General features: G+C 59.7%; 1 protein-coding gene across 3 annotated transcripts in view; it reads left to right on the top strand.

Annotated features, from left to right (window-relative positions):
• The window catches only part of GRM4 (glutamate metabotropic receptor 4), a 114,643-nt gene extending 99,844 nt beyond the window's left edge, over positions 1-14,799 (top strand). The window contains exons 9-12 of one of the 3 annotated variants that reach the window (XM_061397956.1): positions 132-1,067; positions 7,721-7,753; positions 7,832-7,967; positions 13,869-14,799. In XM_061397956.1, the coding sequence (XP_061253940.1) occupies positions 132-1,067; positions 7,721-7,753; positions 7,832-7,967; positions 13,869-13,918 (1,155 nt within the window). In that variant the 3' untranslated portion in view covers positions 13,919-14,799. Of the gene's footprint in view, positions 1-131; positions 1,068-7,720; positions 7,968-13,868 lie in introns of all 3 variants that reach the window. The other 2 variants (XM_061397957.1, XM_061397955.1) reach the window with 2 other exon arrangements.
• Positions 14,800-18,204: the final 3,405 nt, after the last annotated feature.

Here is an 18,204-nt window from a genome sequence, read left to right as displayed (position 1 = left end):
GCTGAGCAGCTGGATTTTGGCCATCTGACTGAGCAATTCAGACACGAGGTTCCAGGATGCCAGCTCAGGGGGCGGTCCAGGGCACTGGGCAGCGTGTCCTGAGGCCGGCTCCCCTGTGCTGTCGTTGACAGATAGAGCGGATGCTCTGGCCGGGGAGTGGCCAGCAGCTGCCCCGCTCCGTCTGCAGCCTGCCCTGCCAGCCGGGCGAGCGGAAGAAGACGGTGAAGGGCATGCCTTGCTGCTGGCACTGCGAGCCCTGCACGGGGTACCAGTACCAGGTGGACGGCTACACCTGCAAGGCCTGTCCCTACGACATGCGGCCCACGGAGAACCGCACGGGCTGCCGGCCCATCCCCATCATCAAGCTGGAGTGGGGCTCGCCCTGGGCCGTGCTGCCCCTCTTCCTGGCCGTGGCGGGCATCGCCGCCACGCTGTTCGTGGTGGTCACCTTCGTGCGCTACAACGACACACCCATCGTCAAGGCCTCGGGCCGCGAGCTGAGCTACGTGCTGCTGGCAGGCATCTTCCTGTGCTACGCCACCACCTTCCTCATGATCGCCGAGCCCGACCTGGGCACCTGCTCTCTGCGCCGGATCTTCCTGGGGCTCGGCATGAGCATCAGCTACGCGGCCCTGCTCACCAAGACCAACCGCATCTACCGCATCTTCGAGCAGGGCAAGCGGTCGGTCAGCGCCCCACGCTTCATCAGCCCCGCCTCGCAGCTGGCCATCACCTTCAGCCTCATCTCCCTGCAGCTGCTGGGCATCTGCGTGTGGTTCGTGGTGGACCCGTCGCACTCGGTGGTGGACTTCCAGGACCAGCGGACACTGGACCCCCGCTTCGCCAGGGGGGTGCTCAAGTGCGACATCTCGGACCTGTCGCTCATCTGCCTGCTGGGCTACAGCATGCTGCTGATGGTCACGTGCACCGTGTATGCCATCAAGACGCGCGGCGTGCCCGAGACCTTCAATGAGGCCAAGCCCATCGGCTTCACCATGTACACCACCTGCATCGTCTGGCTCGCCTTCATCCCCATCTTCTTCGGCACCTCGCAGTCGGCCGACAAGGTGAGTCGCGGGGGCAGGTAGGGGGGCGGGGGGCGAGCAGGGGGCAGCCTCCCAGGGCTGGCCGGCCCCTCCGGATGTGCCTGCCTTCCCCGGCTCAGTTTTCTCTCCAGCGTTTGCCTCTCTCTTGCCTCCCTCCCTTCTCTTCTCCCGTCCTCTCCCTTTTCTCTCTGTGCCCCCCACCCCATCTTGTCTCTGTCCTTCCTTCTCCTTCCCGCCCTCTCTCCACCCTCCACCTTCCCTGACTCTTCATCCCTGCCTCTCCCACCCCGTCCTTTCCTCCTCCCCATCTCATTCCCGTCTCCTTCTGTCGTCTCTGCCCTCCGGGATGCTGCGTGCTCTTCCATTCTTCATTTTCTTTTTTTTTTTCTGGCCGTGCTGCGTGACTTACGGGATTTTTAGTTCCCTGACCGGGGATTGAACCCAGGCCCTTGGCAGTGAGGGTGTGGAGTTCTGACCATTGTACGCTCAGGGGATTCACACTCTTTTTTAGGCTCTCCCTTTTCTCTTTCCCTGCTCAGCCCAGCTTCCTTTCTGTCCACTCCTCTCTTCTTCCCCCTCTCAGAGGCGGCCTCCTTGCTGCCCTCGAGGAGCCCCAGGGGTCCCCGGGGTGGGTGACGTATCAGGCACTGGCTCCCTCCCTTTCTAGCCCAAAGCTGCCCCAAAGCCTGGGATCGGATCAGGAGGCCTGGCAGCGTCAGCTCAGGGCCCTCGCTCTGCCTGCTGGAGCTGCTGAAGGGCTGCCGTCTGCTGGCTCCGCCAGGCTCTCAAGTCAGACACACACACCCCAAGGGCCCTGTGGACTCTGCCCACATCACAGCCCCAGTGCTGCCTGGGTTCTGGGGTTTTATCTTGGAGGACTGGGAGTCCCTGAAGTCAGAGGCCAGAGATGGGGCAGATCGGGGGGACCGAGGACCCTAGCTCCGTGTCTGACTGTGGGATCCTGGGCAAGCCAGCTGGCCTCCGCCTCAGCGTCTTCATTGTAGATTGGCCATAACCCCCCGTCTGCAGTCCTCACAGGTGTTGTAATAATCACTTGGCACAAGGAGGGTAGAAGCCACTTGCCCACTGTAAGGATGCTGGGGCTGGGAAGTCGGGGGGAGGGTGGGGACAAAGTTCAGGGTGGGGTGGTGGGGAGACGGCACAGCTGGCCTAGGAAACAGAGGCCCAAGGATGCTTGCTTTTCCTGGGAGTGAGAAGGGAGCCGCCGCAGGCTCTGAGCAGGAGGGCCTCAGTGGGGTGTAGGACCCCTCTGGGGTGAGCCCTGCAGGCGGTGAGCCCTTCGGAGGGTGAGCAGGGGAGCAGGGCGGCAGGGCGGAGGCGGTGTGATGGTGCTCGCAGGAGGTGAGGAGTGGGGGGTGCTGGCTGCATCCAGGGGCACGGGGGCTGGGATTCTGGTGGAGTGCGTGTGAGTGAGGAGCACAGAGGGGGTCCTCAGTTGACACCCCCCCACCCCCCCACCCCCCGTTGTTGGTGTGAACAGTGGGAAGGGAGGAGCCTCCACACGCGGGGGCAGGGTTGGGGAGGCAGCGGAGGAGCCTATGGGGCAGAGATGGGGATTCCTGCGGCAGGGCTGAGTTTAGGAGGCCGCTGAGACGGCCCGGCACAGCGGCACTGGACTGTGGTTGACTCAGCGGTTGGCTGTGTGAGTCTGGGGTTCAGGGGCGAGGGCCAGGCTCCACCTGCGTCCGGGGGAGTCACCATCCTGAGGACGGCGTTTAAAGGGCGAGCCTGTGTTTGAGCTCCGAGGGACACTAGGCCCCAGTGAGGCTGTGGTCAGAGCCGCTGCTTGTCATGTGCCAGGCGCTTGGCCTGGTGGTCGGCAGGGGCCACACAACGGGCCAGGGTACATTCACCATCTGTGTTTACAGATGAGGCAGAGGGAGCTGGAGCGACTTGTCTAAGGTCACCCAACTGGATGACGGATGACGGTGCTCTAGATCAGGAGCCACCCCCCCCTACCCCTGCAGCTCTGGGGCAGCTCAGGCCTGGCCCTCCCTCGGGATGTGCCCTGCTCTTTTCCAGCAACTCCTCGAAGGCAGGAGCCTCTGCCCTGCGTCCCTTGGGTCTGGCACAGGGACGCCTGTGGCCTTTCTTCTAACAGTGGCCCTGGGGTTTCTGGGGGGCTGGCGGTTCTGAGATGCAGACCCTGAGGCTGGCAATGAGCGCCCCGAGGCCCGGGACCAGGCCAAAGCCGCTGCCGCTGGGGAGCAGCTCGCATTGCGGGCCGGGTCTGGATCTCCCCTCCTGGGCCTTGCAGGAGGCCCCCCACTGTGGGCGGGTACAGGCAGAGGCCCCCGGGCTCCACAGCTCTCAGTGAGCCCATGGAGCCAGCAGGGGAGGCCGCCCACATCCCAGGAGGCTGGCAGCTTGAGAAATCACCCTCAACAACCCCAGGAGGCCACTTCCCTCACCTCCCTGGGGAGTAAGGCATGCAGCTGGGAGGCTGCCAGCAGGGTGGTCTGGGCCCCGACTCTGCCTTCCTGTAACTCCCCTGGCTGGCGGCCGACACACAGCTCCCTGCGTGTTCCTGTCCTCCTGGCCCCAGCCCCTCTACCACCCAGCCCTCTCTCAGCACCCCAGGCCACCCTACCTGCCTCTGATTTCTCCCTTTGTAGGAGGCGCCCCTCAGTACTGATTGTGAAGAGGAGCCTCTGAAATGATCTCCTCTGAGGCCCAGAGAGGGACAGGGACGTGCCCCGGGTCACACAGCAGGCTGGCCCACACCAACACGTGGCCGTGACACCCAGGTCTGCCCCGATGGAATCGCCGTGGGATTCGCCCCCTCCTCCTCTGGGCTTCTGCATGAGGCGAGAGTGGGGACATGAGTGCTGGAGTCCCTCCAGCTCAGAACACCAGGCTTCTTAGAGGCTCAGGCAACCTGGTTTTGGATCTGTGCTGTGTCACATCTGAGTTACAAATGGCCCCAGTGAAAGCTGCAGGCCCAGCTGCTGGATGCCAGGTGCGTGTGTGTGTGTATGTTTGTGTGTGTGTGTGTGCACGCACACATGTGTAGATGGGGTGGAGTGGAGTGAGGCTACTGTGGGGAGTTGTGTTATGGGTGTATGGGAATAGAAGTGTGTGTTATAGTGTGTGTGTACATGCACTTCTCTACCTGTAACACAGCTCCCCACAGTAGCCCCACTCCACTGTGCATCCTGCCTTTTTGCGCACACTGAGCAGTGGATGGCAGTGTGTGCGTGTGTGTGTGTGTGTGTACGCTTACAGGTTGAGTGGGGATGGGCAGGTGTATGTACCGAGGGTTCGTGGCTGTGTGAATGTGTCTGAGTGTCCAGATAAAGTGTGCGTGGTCAACGGTGTGTGTGCAGGTGTGTAGGTGCAGGTGTGTGTTTAGGTGTGTGTACAGATTATGTGAGTGCATTGTGTGTGTACACAGGTGTGTATCCAGGTACATGAAGGAGTGTGTGTGTGTGAGAGCCCAGGTGTATCTGAGTCAGGAATGTGTGGCTGTGAGTTCAGATGTGTGAGTGAATGCGGCGTCGTTCGGGGACATGGGTGTGGATCTGTGAGCATGTGTGTGTATCTAGTACTGTGCACACTCACAGATGCTTGGCCCCCCCATCCCCCAGGCTACTGGGGTCTCTCTGGTGAGCAGGCGGCCGGATTTCCAGGGCTCACCTCCACAGCCACGTGCCATCACCCTGAGCAGACTGGGGTGCGCTCTCTCCACCCAGTGGGATTACTGTTCCAGCAGGTCAAGGTGGGCCTCAGAGGCCAGCCAGGTTGTGGGGAAGTTCATTTGTGTGGTTCATAGATTCTGACGATCTCAGGACCCACCAGGTTCCAGAGTGGGAGGAACTCCTCAGAGCCTCCCACCAGGCTGAGGGCAAAACCAGGAAACTCGCCGTGCACCTCCACAGCGGCTCCTGTCCACGCCCTTTGCCCCAGCCCAGGTGACCTCTGTCCTCCCCCATCAAACCTGGCTCTGACAGCCTCATTCACTCGGGGGGGGGGGCCTGGGAGGCTGGTGCAGGGTTCCTTGCAGAGGACTGAGAGGAGCGAGGGCCTGACCAAAGTCGAAGAGGGGAGCAGGAAGGGGGGCAGCTTGGGCTGGGGGATGGGCGGAGGGGAGAGCAGGTGCCAGCACACCCTGGAAGCCTGCCTTGGAGACTTGCATCTGTGCCAGGCCCCAGCCCTGCAGCTAGAGGTTCAGAGGACCGCTGTTTCTCTGATAGGGTTAACATGCTACCACCTCCTGGTGACCATGTGTACCTTCACCTGGGGGGCTCCCGATCGGTGTTGGAGCCAGTGGTGGGGTGCCAACCCCACTTTTGTGCACAGGGCCGGCCACCTCCAGCCTGGGGACGGCTAAAGGAGCCCCCAGGAGAGGGACTCCAACAGATTGGGGGCAGTTTTGTTCAGGTTTGGTCTTTTTCTGCCCCTCCTTGTATTTTGTGTGCTGAAAGGCTCCTAGGCTGAAAACACTGAGGCCTGTATGCAGGGCTGGCTGCATAGTTCTCAGGGCCTGGTGCCAAATGAGAATGAACACCCCTTGTTCAAAAATTACTCAGAACTCAAGGCGTTAAACCGAGTGCTCACGCCCATGGAGCAAGCTCTGCCTGTGTTGGTGGAGGGGGCCCAGCATCCCTCAGTGGGTCAGGGCAGAGTGGAGTCTGGAACCCAGTCCCTGGACCCCGAAACAGGACTGTGTCAACTGCAGGCCTCACTCCGCCCAGAGAGGGGTCTTTGAGCCCTGTCCCATCAACCTCATTTTGGCCCAACCGTACCTCCCCCCATCACCAAGGTGGGGGCAAATGACCTAAGATGAATCTATCCTGGAAATACACCCAAGAATCCCCAATGTGAAAGAAGAGACACCCCTGCCCTCAGGGACCCCCAAATCTAATGACAGAGGCATGCCTTGTCCTCAGGGAACCCCCAGTCAATGGTGAAGACCGAGATGGCATGCCTGTTCTTGCTGAATCCAGACCTCCACTGTCTTCTCCAAGGGTCTGTTGTGATACTCTGGAGCCTGGACCCCTCCACCCCTTCCACCCTGGGGCCCCAATGCCATCTCAGGGGTGGGCGAGGTGGCTGGCACCCTCCACTGGCTAGTCATGACCTTTCCCATCCACATGCTGGGGGTAGTGCTGTGCCCGTGGGTGAGAGTGTGGGTTGTGTGTGAGGACAGAGGTGTGTGTGCTCACTGGGGAGCAGGCTCTTGTTTTCCTGGGTCTGTGACATTTTCTGAACGGTGGCCTCTCCACACTCCCAGCCTCCTCCTCGGGACCCCCTATAAGTTTCATGTGACCTCATAGTCTGTGCTTGGGTATCCTGGTGATTTGGGTGAGGTAGGTGCCATCATCCCATTGTGCTGATGAGAAAATTGAGGGCTGGAGAGGGAATGAGACTTCCCCAGTGTCACACAGCTCTCTCCTCTCAGACCCTCCAGCTTCTCCAGCCCCCTTCCAAAGGCAAGAACCCCGGGGAAGGGTGGCCGAGATGAAGGCCCTTCAGATTCAGGTCATGAGGTATTTATGGAGAGGGGCAGGGGATGGGGAGAATATGAGAACAGGAGGACCTGGCCCCTCCCTTCAGGAGACTTTCCAATGAGGCCAGGGCCCCTGTGACCTCAGGACTCAAGTCTAGACCCAGGTCCCCCACTGCTGGGCTGGGTGCAAGGAGTGAAGGCTGTCTTGGGGGGTTGGCTAGGATCTGGGAGTCAGGGAGAGCTTCCTGGAGGAGGTGGTACATTAACCAGGCCCCAGGGGAGGGATCCCAGGCTCAGAAACGGCAAATCTAGGAGGCAGAGAGCATTTTCTGCTTTCCCATACCCAGACCTGGGGGCCACAGCCTGGGCTTCCCCTGGCCCCACCCTGGCTGAGGAGGCCAGAGAGGCAGCTGAGACCTGGAGGCCCAGGAGGGAAGGAGGAGGTGGGGAGGGGATCCCAGGCTGGGGCAGTGGGAATTGTCGGGCCCTGCCTGGAAGGCCCCACTATTGAAGAATGGATTACCCGACACCCAGATTAATGGGCTTTCATTTTGCTAAACATCTGTCACTGTTAGTGCTGGCGAGTGAGCGTGAAATGAGCTTTGACTGGGCTGCCATCAGTGCATCACGACGGGTGCCATGGCTCCTGTGCCAGCTGCCTGCTCTGTACAGAGTGGCATGGGGGGGACAGTCACTGAATGGGGGTCCTGGCCACAGTGCTGTGCCATGGCCACCGGGAGCTACTACAAGGCACCTCCCGATGTTCACCTCACTCCCAGCCCTGTGCAGGGTGCTGCTTCAGGGGAGGGTCAGCTGTCCCCTGAGAGCCCCGCCCCTGGGCCTTTCCCAGATAGCACGTAACAGTGGTGAACACTTGTGTGCAACGACTACATACCAGATATTCTACATGCCTTTGCCATTTATTAAATCATTTCAAACTCACAACAACCCTATGAGGTAAGGACTAGAACTCTCATGCCCGAGGAAACTGAGGCCCAAAGGATGTGGCTTGTCCAAGATCACATAGTGACAGTGGTGGAGCCAGGCTGAATTCAGGCTCTATACCATGGCTCCCTTCCGCCAGAAACCAGCAAGACACAGGGCGGGGTCGCCAGCTGTGTCTGTCTGAGGGGTGGGCTTCGGACAGGGCCCCCGCGAGCCCGGGGCAGAGCGCGCTCTGACGCCGCCCCCGGCCCGCCCCCAGCTGTACATCCAGACGACGACGCTGACGGTCTCGGTGAGTCTGAGCGCCTCGGTGTCCCTGGGGATGCTCTACATGCCCAAGGTGTACATCATCCTCTTCCACCCGGAGCAGAACGTGCCCAAGCGCAAGCGCAGTCTCAAAGCCGTCGTCACCGCCGCCACCATGTCCAACAAGTTCACGCAGAAAGGCAGCTTCCGGCCCAACGGCGAGGCCAAGTCCGAGCTCTGCGAGAACCTGGAAGCCCCCGGTGAGTGCCCGGCCCCGCCCCTCTCCTCTGGACCAGCCCGGGCCCCGCCCCTCTCCTCTGGACCAGCCCGGGCCCCGCCCCTCTCCTCTGGACCAGCCCAAGCCCCGCCCCTCTCCTCTGGACCAGCCCGGGCCCCGCCCCTCTCCCTCTGGACAAGCCCAGGCCCCGCCCCTCTTCTCTGGACCAGCCCGGGCCCCGCCCTCTTCCTGGAGCAGGTCCCGGCTTCCCCGCTCCCAACCAAGTCTGGTCCAATGGGGTCACAGGGAGAGCCCTGAGGCCAAAGTGCGGGGTTCCCACCCAGAGGAGAGCCTTGAGGCAACAGTGGGCAACAGCCCACTCTGCCCCGCCCCGTCCTGGGAAGGGGACTCTTGCCTCTCCCTTCCAGGGAACTATGCCCACTTAGGAAGAGTCCGTGGGGGGCCTGGTTAGACAGGGTGACCTGAGACTCTGGCCCTTTCAGTCTCCCTGGGTAGGGGGGCGCTGTCTGGAAGCAGTTAAAATCCCTCAGCTTGACTTTGTCCAGCTGCCCCAAGGCAGGGTCCTGAGAGAGGGGGGACTCAGGACATTGGTCCTGGGATGGGTAAGTGAGGCCTAGGGTGGGGAGCAGGGCCTGCAGAGTGGTTGGTAGGGGGATGTCCAAGGAGAGAGAGGTAGGGCATGGGAGGGACAGGTTGGGTGACCATTTCTTGAACCCCGACTCTGGGCCACCCCTGCAGGAACCAGTTTTCATCTTCACAGCAACCTTGAAAGCAGTGGTTTTTAATTATTTGAGGCTACAGATGAGGAAGGGCTTCCCTGGGGGCTCAGATGGTAAAGAATTCGCCTATAATGCAGGAGACCCAGGTTTGATCCCTGGGTGGGGAAGATCCCCTGGAGAAGGAAATGGCAACCCACTCCAGTATTCTGGCCTGGGAAATCCCATGGAGAGAGGAGCCTGGAGGGCTACAGCCCATGGGATCACAAAAGAGCTGGACACAATCGAACAATTAAACAACAGATGAGAAAAGGAAGGCTCAGATAGGCGAGGGACTCCCCGGGGCCTCGTGGCAGCAGGTGATGTCCCACTGCCTCCAAGTAGAGACCGAGGCCTCTGGCCTGTGGGCTGGGACTGTACGGGCCTCGCTTCCGACTGCTCCTGGGTGGACAGGGTGCAGGGGAACTTGTGGTCCCACCGCAGACCTGGACTCCCTCCCTGGACCCCCTGTAAATGTCCGAATGGTTAAAATAGCAGCCCCTCCTGCCTCCCCGCTTTCTGGGAGTCTTGGGGGCCTTTTTTTGGAGGCGGCAGAGTGAAGAGCCCCTTTCCCAGGAGAGTTTCAGATCCGGTGGCCCCTCGGGTCAGTGCTCTGCTTCCTCCCTCTAGTCCTGGGGGAAAGGCCGCAAGTGGACATTGTTGGGAACACCAGGAGGGAGATTGGTGAGCACAGGCTCCAGAGAAGGGCCCCTTTGTCACCCACCAAGAGATCAGGAGAAACAGGAGACCTCCCTAGCAGGTGTTTGGGCTGGGATAGCCCCTCCCACAGGCTCCCCTCCCTGGGGCTCTGGCTGAAGCATCTTCCGTTATCAGTCATTCCCACCTGTAGAAAAAGTTATCAGCTGTAGAAAGGAGGAAAGTCCTTCCCCACATCCAAACAGGACTTTTCACTTCCCAGAGATCTCTCCCCTTTAAGTGGTCTTCACAGCTGTCCTGTGAGGCCTGGATTGGGCTGGATCCCCAGCTGAGGCCCAGGGAGGGTGAGTGATTCTCCTGAGGTCACAGAGCAAGGTCGTGACTAGCTGGCCATACTGTGTCTTTCTCTTGACTCTGACTCCATCCGGCCTCCCTGTCTCTCTGTGCAGAGCCAAGTACCTGGCTTCCAGCATGCCCCTCCTTTGCTCAACACCCCTGATAACTCTTGGCCACACCCTCCACCAAATGACATTTTATTCCCTATGGTCGTACTCTTCTTTCCAGGGCATCAACTTCCTTGTGCCTACACACAGCCTGGGGCTCCCTTCAGATGCCATGTGGACCCTCTGCCTGTGATGGGAAGGGGCAGTGTCCTCATGGGCCTTCCCACCTCTGGTCTTTCACGTCCACTCAGATGTGCAGAAACCCCCAGGGCAGCCCCTAACTAGGTCCTTCTGTCCTGAGCTGGGACCCCTCGCTGCTTCCCACCCCACACTCCTGACTTCCTTTTCCTCCTTCCCAGGGAGACTCACCCTTCTTGGGTCCCGTGCCCCCAGGCCCCGCTTTGCTCCAGGGCTCATGAGAGCAAGTGGGTATCAGCTCGCTCAGACCCCCGTGTCTAACAGGAGAGAGCACCCTGACCCCGGAGGGTGGCACGCATAGCGCTGTGACCGGCCAGAGGGAACCCCAGGGGTGGGACTGATGGCACCTCGTTGACACTGTTGCCTCTGCCTCTACTCAGACTGGCACCTGGGGACTGGGGACAAGGAGGGGTCCCTGTGCGGGCCTGGCAAGGGAGACTCAGCTTTCCCAGCCTCCTGCTTCCCGAGAGGGCAGGGTGAGAGCTGGTCCTCCCCACCGACCCCTGCACTGAGGACTGGAGGCCGGCTCCCTCGCCCCCACCTTCTCAGCTCGGGGACAACAGCGGCCATGGAGGCGCTGGGCGGGAGCCGGGTGATTAATTCTGGGAACAGCCAGATCGTGGGGGTGTGAGCCAGAGGAGTGGGGAGGTGTCATTCCGTGGAGCAGGGACATTTTTCACTCTGTCACTGGCAGGCCACGTATCTTTAAACAAACAACAGAATAAATAATTCAGGGGCCCGATTGCAGGCAGATTAGGTGAGAAAACATGGGGACGACAAATGGGGGCTGACAGCTTCTGCCACCACTGCCCAGCTAATTGTTAGCTGAGACAGCGACACTGAAAGCCAGCAGCCGGGCGTCATCAGTGAGGGATGGGCTTGGGTCCTTGGGCCACACCTCCTCCCCGCCCCCTCCACACAGCTGCCGCCCCTGGAGTGTCGCTGGCCCCATCCAGTCCTCATGGATATCTTAGCCCGGCCCCTTCACCTACCATTTTTCAGGGTTTAGGGAGTATTTCTATCTACCCGGTTTCTGAGAGCTGGTAAGGGCTTATGATCACCCCATTTTACAGATGAGGGAGTTGAGGTTCTGAGAGGTTCAATTTGTTAGAAAGTCTGCATGGCAGAGGCTGAGATCCCCTACACCAGTGAGGGCAGGGCTGGACCTCAAGTGGCCAGAGCTCTTCCTTTTGAGCCTCAGCTCCTGGGGGCTGTGGACGGAATCATTGCTCCCATTTTCCAGATGGTCAGACTCAGGCTCCGTTGAAGGACTCTGGGGCTGCTGGCTTATAGCGGAGGGCTGAAGGTGCTTCTGGGTCCTGAAACCCACGGATTGGGTTTTCTAGAGGAGGCAGCTCTGGTCTTGGAGGGAGAGGAGGGGCCCAGCTGTCCCTCCCCTCCCTGCTACTTTCTCTGTCCCCGCTGCTCTCCTTGCGCCCCCACCGCCCTCACTTCAGGCTCCCGGGCCCCTGCAGTCAGTGGCGATCTTGCTGCTGAGGTTTTCCTTCCCCTCTGAGCCAGGAGCTGCCGATGGGTTTACAGGTTTGGAAATTCAGTTTTATCAGTTCACCCAAGGGGTGATGGAGCCCTGGGGAATTGATGCTCAGTAGCCTGGCCCACGCACGTGAGAGTCACAGTCAGTGGCCGGCTCTTTTTCTGAGGTTGGGGGAGAGAGTGGGTGGGGATGTAGGGGCAGCTGAAGGGAAGGAACTCTCAGCAAAAAGGGCCGCTCTCCTCCTGCTGTAGGCCCGGAGACCTCGCAGGGCGGGGGAGGAACTGGCTGAGGTCACAGCTGTGCTCCTTGTCCACCCTCGGTCCTCCAGCCTCCCAGAGGGACGTAGGCTGTTTTAGAAATGAAGGTGGGTGTCCTTTACACACTGCGCAGTGCTGTGCTGGGTTCTTAATGCTGTCCTGGGTGTCGTGGACACCTTCCAGTAGCACCTGTCCAGGTGGCACCTAAAACCTGAAATTCCCTGCCCCTGCCCAGTGATCGTTAATCTTCTGCTTGGATATTTCCGTTGACAGGGACTAGTTCAGCTCATCTGCCTACCAAGGCCACTCTCAGCCCGGGCTAGGAGAGAGTTCTTCCTTTAGCCTCCCCACTGGTCCCCTGGTGTCCCCCCTGCTCACCCCATCCTGGCAACCTTGCTTCTTTCCACACCCAGGGGACCCTCTGAGAGGGTCGCTGCAGTTCCGGCTGTATGAGTGAGCTTCCGGTCACGCTGCTATGACAAAGAGGCCCCAGGACAGAGTGGTCAAATCAGATTTGTTTCTCTCTGATCTTGTAGTGCATGGCGGGTAGCAGCAGGGACCTGGGTTCCCTCTGTTTGTCTTTCCGTCGGGTCCTAGAGGGTTGTCCTTGTCCTCATGCCTGGGGCTACTCGACCTAGATGTCGCTTCTGGCCACAGGACGGAAAAGAGAGGAAGTAGGGAGGAAACAATCTATTTTTTTTCCCCCAAAGAATGAGCTTGATCATTTTATGATAACAAATAATTCTGCCAAATCTCAGTGGTTTAAAACAATAAAGGTCCATTTCCCACTCCTCGTGCATGGGAACAGTCTATTTTCATCAAATGTGTGGACGCTGCACACAGCCCTTGACACTTGTCATTAGCAGGAATGTGGTCACATGAGGCCACTCTGGGCTGCAAGGGAGTCTGGGAAATATGGTCCTTAATTTGGCAGTGAAAACTGGTAGACAGACGGCTGGGGGTGGTCAGGGTGCCGCCCACCATCCTGCCGTCTTCCACGTCACCTTCTCCAGGCAGAAGCCCCTGGCTGTGCCTGGTAGATGCTCCCCCCTGTTCTGAGCTGTTAGGGTCCTGACAGAGTCAAGGCAGTTTTATGACCGAGGGCACAGCGATGTCCCACATCCACTCTGCTCTCTTGGCAGAGAGAGCACAGGCAGCCTCCCCGACTTCCCCCGAGCTGTCTGCAGGTCATGGAGGGAGACCCTGAGCCCTGGCAGGACAGAAAAAAAACCAGGATTCGGGCTGGGCTCCTCACCCATCTGGCCTCAGCTCCTCAGTGTTCCAAGAGGGTGGTGCTTACCTGGCCTCTTCCTGAGGCTGCTGTGAGGTGTGAACTCCAGTGGGGTGGCAGTGCTGGCACTTGGGATGCCCGGGGTGGGGTGGGCGGCTGGCATGGTTCCCTGACCGTGGCTGCGGGGAGGGGAGACACCCAGAGAGGCAGCCCTGGCCCTGTGATGGGTGAGCGGAAGCCGGACTGATGCATGCAGATAAGAGGGGCTCAGGGCTGGGGTGAGACAGGACCCCTGGTGGGGGAGGGGGAGGGGTCCCAAGGACTTCCATCTCCCACCATCTCCCCGGTCGTGGGAGTAGGGCCGAGTTAGGCACACGCCCCAGTGCCCAGCCCCCTGAGGCCCCTCTCTGGTTCCCTTATCTCCTCTGTCTGCATTTCTGCTCATTCCCCCAAGGCGGTGTGTCTGTATATATTTACATGTGTGTTTCCCAAAGTGTGTGTTGCATGTCTGAAAAACTCTCCCCTGGTCATACTTGAAGACTGTATCATATCAGAAATAAACACGATCCTCTTAAAGCCTCGTGGGATCAGGAGGATGCAGGGACTCCGTGGGGTGGGGGCTGGGGGGCGATACTCACAGAGGAATGGCGTCAGCAGGGAGAGCTCCAAGGAGGGTCCGCCTAGGGGGACGAGGTGAAGACGGATGGGCCCGTCAGGCCGGCAGCCCAGGTGTGGGGGTGGGCGGGATGGGTCGGGGGGTGGGGTGGGGGGGGAAGTGCTCAGTGGGTGGGGTGGGTGCTGATGCCCCGGGCAGGGCCATGCCTGCGGAAGGGGCGTTGGATGAAGACAGCCCCTGACTCCTCGCTCCCCGGTCTCTCTCCTTCCAGCGCTGGCCACCAAACAGACCTACGTCACCTACACCAATCATGCCATCTAGCTCGGCCCCCGGAGCCGCCCAGGAGGAGGAGGAGGAGGACGGAGACCCTTGTGGATGGTGCGTCGGGCCAGGGCCACACCCAGGGGCCCAGCTGATGTCCTCACCGCCTGCGGGCTCCCGCGGACGTGGCTTGGTGCTGCTGACAGTGGGATCCCCGGCAGTCACTGCTGGGTGGCCTGGACAAGCCGGGCCGGGGCCAGGAGGAGGCTGGGGGGCTGGGAAGCCTCAGGCCACGAGCGCCTGCGTCCTGCGCCGGCCCCGCCCCGCCCCAAACCCCCGAGGCTCGGGCACTGGTTTCCCCCCTCGTCTCTGCCTGTCCTGTTGGTGACTCCCTCAGTCTCCATCCCAGTCTTGAGTTCTCTTCTCTCTCTGTATCACCTTTTCTCGCCGTGTGTCTCTGTCTGTGTGCCCTCTGCTTTTTCTGTATCTTCTCTCTTTCCGTCTCTGCCGTCTCCAGCTCTCTCCCGTCTCTTCTCCTGTGCTCCGCCCGTCTCTCATTTTTCTTTCATGTCCTCAGCCCCCTCCTCGCCTTCATTTCCCTCTCCCTGCCATCTCTTGCCGATTCACCAAATCCTACATGTCGCTAAAGAGAAAAAAAGGAGAAAAAAAAATCAAAACACAAAAAAGCCAAAACAAAAGCAAATCCCGAGTGTGTTGCCAAGTGCTGCGTCTTCTCCGTGGCCTCTGTGCGTGCCCGCGGCCCGCAGCCTTCCCGCCTGCCCCCCGCCGTCTGCCGCGTGTGCTGCCCGCCTGCCCGCCTGCCCCTCCCGCCGATGACACGGAGTTCAGTGCCTGGGTGTCTGGTGATGGTTATTGACGACAATGTGTAGCGCATGATTGTTTTTATACCAAGAACATTTCTAATAAAAATAAATACATGGTTTTGCACCCCGGCTCCACATCCACTGAGGGGCCTGCGGTCGGACCCCTGGCTCAGCCCGAAGCTGGAGGCCCTGCGGTTACAGGGAAGGAGGAACTGGGTGACAGGGACACAGGGCTGGAGGGCAGTGGAGACTGCTTCCTGGATTGGCCTCGGGTGGGGTCTTGGAGAGTCCCTGGGCAGGGAGGGGCCAACCATAACCTGATCCCCTCCTTCCCTCCCAGCCAGGAAACGCTCCTCTTGAGAGAGTGGGTACAGGGTTCCCAGCACCCAGAGCCCTCCCCTCCTGTGCGTCCTGTCTCCAGGTCACAGGTGCTGGGATGGTGGCTGTCCTGGAGATGAGTGTGTGGCACGTGGCCAGGTGGGCCAGGTGTGTGGCACAGGTGTATCTCTGTGTATGTGTGTGTCTCCCCCCAGCCCTGTGCGTCTGTCCATTTTGTGTGTGTGTGTGTGTGTGTGTGTGTGTGTGTGTGTACGCGCGCGCGCACTCCTATGCCTCCATAGGCAAGCTTATTTGTCTTGTGGGAGTGTCTGTCTGCTTAGGCTCCAGTGGGTGTGCGTCCACATCACACCCATGTCACGAGGACGCTGTCCTCTGCAAGTGGGAGTGTGTTCACAGCAGCTGGCATCCGTGGCAGGTTGGGAGGTGGGGAGCGAGCTGCTCAGGGGCTGGGCCCTGCCAGGGGTAAATTACAGAGCCAGCGACACAGCGAGGCCCCAGGCGGCAGCTGCCTGAGCCGCCCCTTCCTGCCCGCTCCCCCCGCCCCACTTCCTCTGATACCTGACAGAGCGCTGGAGGGGCCCGACTGGGGGCTGGCGGGGCCCAGGTGTGGAGCAGGTGTGGGTGTGTGTGAGAGGTGAGGTGGGCCGTTCAATCACGTGTCAGGCCCCTCTATCCGCCTGGGGGGCTACTCCTGGGGGCCAGGCTCGGGAGTCTGTTCTCCTGGGGGTCCGTGTGAGACTGTGTGTGTGTGTGCGGTGCCTACTATGTGCTCAATAAATATGTATGTAAGGGAGGGAGTGGGGAAGGAGCTCTCACACCCATCATCTTGCTTTTGCAGGGTGGTCCCTGAGGCTGCCATCCAGAATAGAGTCTACTCAGTGCCCAGTGTAGTGTAGGCAGGGGTGGAGTGAGGGAGCTGGATGTGAGGGGCAGGGGCAGCTCTCTGACTGCACCCCCTGCCTAGGCACCTTGTCCCCTCAGTGGTCCGGGTCCCTCTATGGTGATTGCTGGGCTGGGTCTGGACAGAGGGCCAAGGTGGGTGCTGCTAGGCACCTAGGTCCTCTCTGTCCCCCTAGCATTCAGGAGAGGGCAGTGGGGCCCAAGGGCAGTTCAAGGCCTCCTAGAGGGAGGAGGAGGCTGAGGGTCAGAGCCGGGTGAGCTCTGCATGGGCCTTAGGCTGGCCTGCCTGGGGCTCTAGAAATGCTGATGACCCAAAGAAACACGACAATGGGGGTGAGTGGGCTAAGTGGGGAAGCCTTGGGTGGGGTGTGCATTCCCAGCAGGGGTCTGGTGTACAGAGGAGAGGTGAGTAGGCTCTGTGTCCAGAGATGAGGAGGAAGGACCCACTCCCAGCAGGACTTTTGGAAGGCAAGCCTGCTGCAGCTCTGTGGGATGGTGGGCATCCCAGGGGCCCATCACGATGGAGGCCTAGGCCTGTGAGGCTGGGGCTGGCGTCCCCCAGGTGCTGCAGATGGGGCCGGCCCTGACACATGTGGTGGGGAGAACTTCCAGGGCCAGCTGGCTGCTCATCTTTGCTTTCCATCCCATATTATTAACTCCCAGGCTCAAGAGACACCCACGAAATGTGGACAGATATTTGTATCTTCAGAATTTTCTATTTCAATAAGATGGGGGGATTTGCAGTGTCCTTGACCCCCCGGAGACCTTTTCTCTGCTCTGTGCTCAGCCCTCCCCTAGGGCCTCAGCCTCTGAGAGGCTCTGGGGTGAGGTCAGAGGCAGCCCCTGCCCTGCCCAGGGCAAGATAACAAAATTACCTAGTGGAGGTTCTACCCCCACCAGAACTTTAGACCATGGAGATGGTGGATGGTCATTCAGAAGGACTCGATCTGAGGTCCCGTGGGTGGGGCTGGCACAGATCTGTTTTACAAGCTCCCCAGGGGATCAGGGACAGCTCAGTGGGCCAGGTAAATCAGTGTTCTGGCAGAAGAATCTTAACATCAGCATCTCTGAGAACTTGTTAGAAAATCAAATTATGGGGGACTTCCCTGGTAGTCCAGTGGCTAAGACTCTGTGCTCCCAATGCAGGGGGCATGGGTTTGATCCCTGGTCAGGGAACTAAGATCCTGCCTGCTGCATGGCATGGCCATGGGCAAAAAAAAAGGAGGAAATCAAATTATGGGTTTCTCCCCATCCCAGGCTGGCTGGACCAGAAGCTCTGGGGGTAGGGTCTTTAAGTCCATTTACAAGCCCTGTAGTTCAGTTCAGTGCAAGGTCAAGCTACCTAACACTAGCTGTATGTCAAAAGGCCAACATGTGGGACTGAAATATGTTTATGTGGGGCAGATGGAGGGTGGAGTTCAGACCTAGGGTCTCGGGAGTCTCAGGGAGTTCCTGGGCTGCTGGACTTTCAGTCCTAAAACCAAGAAAGTCTGGGAAAAACTAGACAAATCTGGTAAGAACACTTTGCTTTTTCATTCAACAGATAGTAAGTACCTACTGTGTACTGTGTGGGCTGCCCTGGTGGCTCAGACAGTAAAGAATCTGCCTGCAATGGGAGAGACCAGCGTTCGATCCCTGGGTTGGGAAGATCCCCTGGAGGAGAGCATGGCAACCCACTCCAGTATTCTTGCCTGGAGAATCCCATGAACAGAGGATCCTGGTAGGCTACAGTCCATAGGGCAGTAGTAAAGAGTCGGACACGACTGAGGCAACTGGGCATGCAGGCACTCATGCATGTACAAGCCAGGCCCCGGTATGCAGTAGTGAGCAAGCCAGGGTGGTACCAGCCCTTGGGGTTTCTGTAGTCAGGGTGGGGACAATGCCACTAAAAAGCTTTTTGAGGCTCAAAATGAAGACTAAGCTGCTAACTGTCCTGAACAGGAGTTCACTGGGCTCCCAGGCTAGCTGGGCACACGGGCCACCTCTGTGGAATTCCCAGGACCCTGAGGGCTAAGCTTCAGGAGCAGTATCCAAGCTTGGATCCCTTCCAGCTCAGATGGGCTGGTTCTGAGTTCCAATGTGCTAGGGTCTGTTTCTCCCATCCTGCCTTCTCAGTCCCTGGAAGCAGAGGTAGGGGGCCCAGAGAGTTGTCTCTTAGCCTCATTCCGGGAGCATGGAGCCACTTCAGCCTCCAGGCCCAGGGAAGGGTCCTTGGAAGCTCACAGGAGGATGCTTATCTTCTAGAGGGCTGTGGGACCCCTCCCCAGCCAGAGGTCAGACTAT

This window comes from Bos javanicus, chromosome 23, assembly GCF_032452875.1.
Source record: "Bos javanicus breed banteng chromosome 23, ARS-OSU_banteng_1.0, whole genome shotgun sequence".
Classification (NCBI taxonomy): domain Eukaryota; kingdom Metazoa; phylum Chordata; class Mammalia; order Artiodactyla; family Bovidae; genus Bos; species Bos javanicus.
The sequence above is the reverse complement of the archived record's forward strand: the minus strand, read 5'-3'. Positions and strand labels throughout refer to the sequence as shown.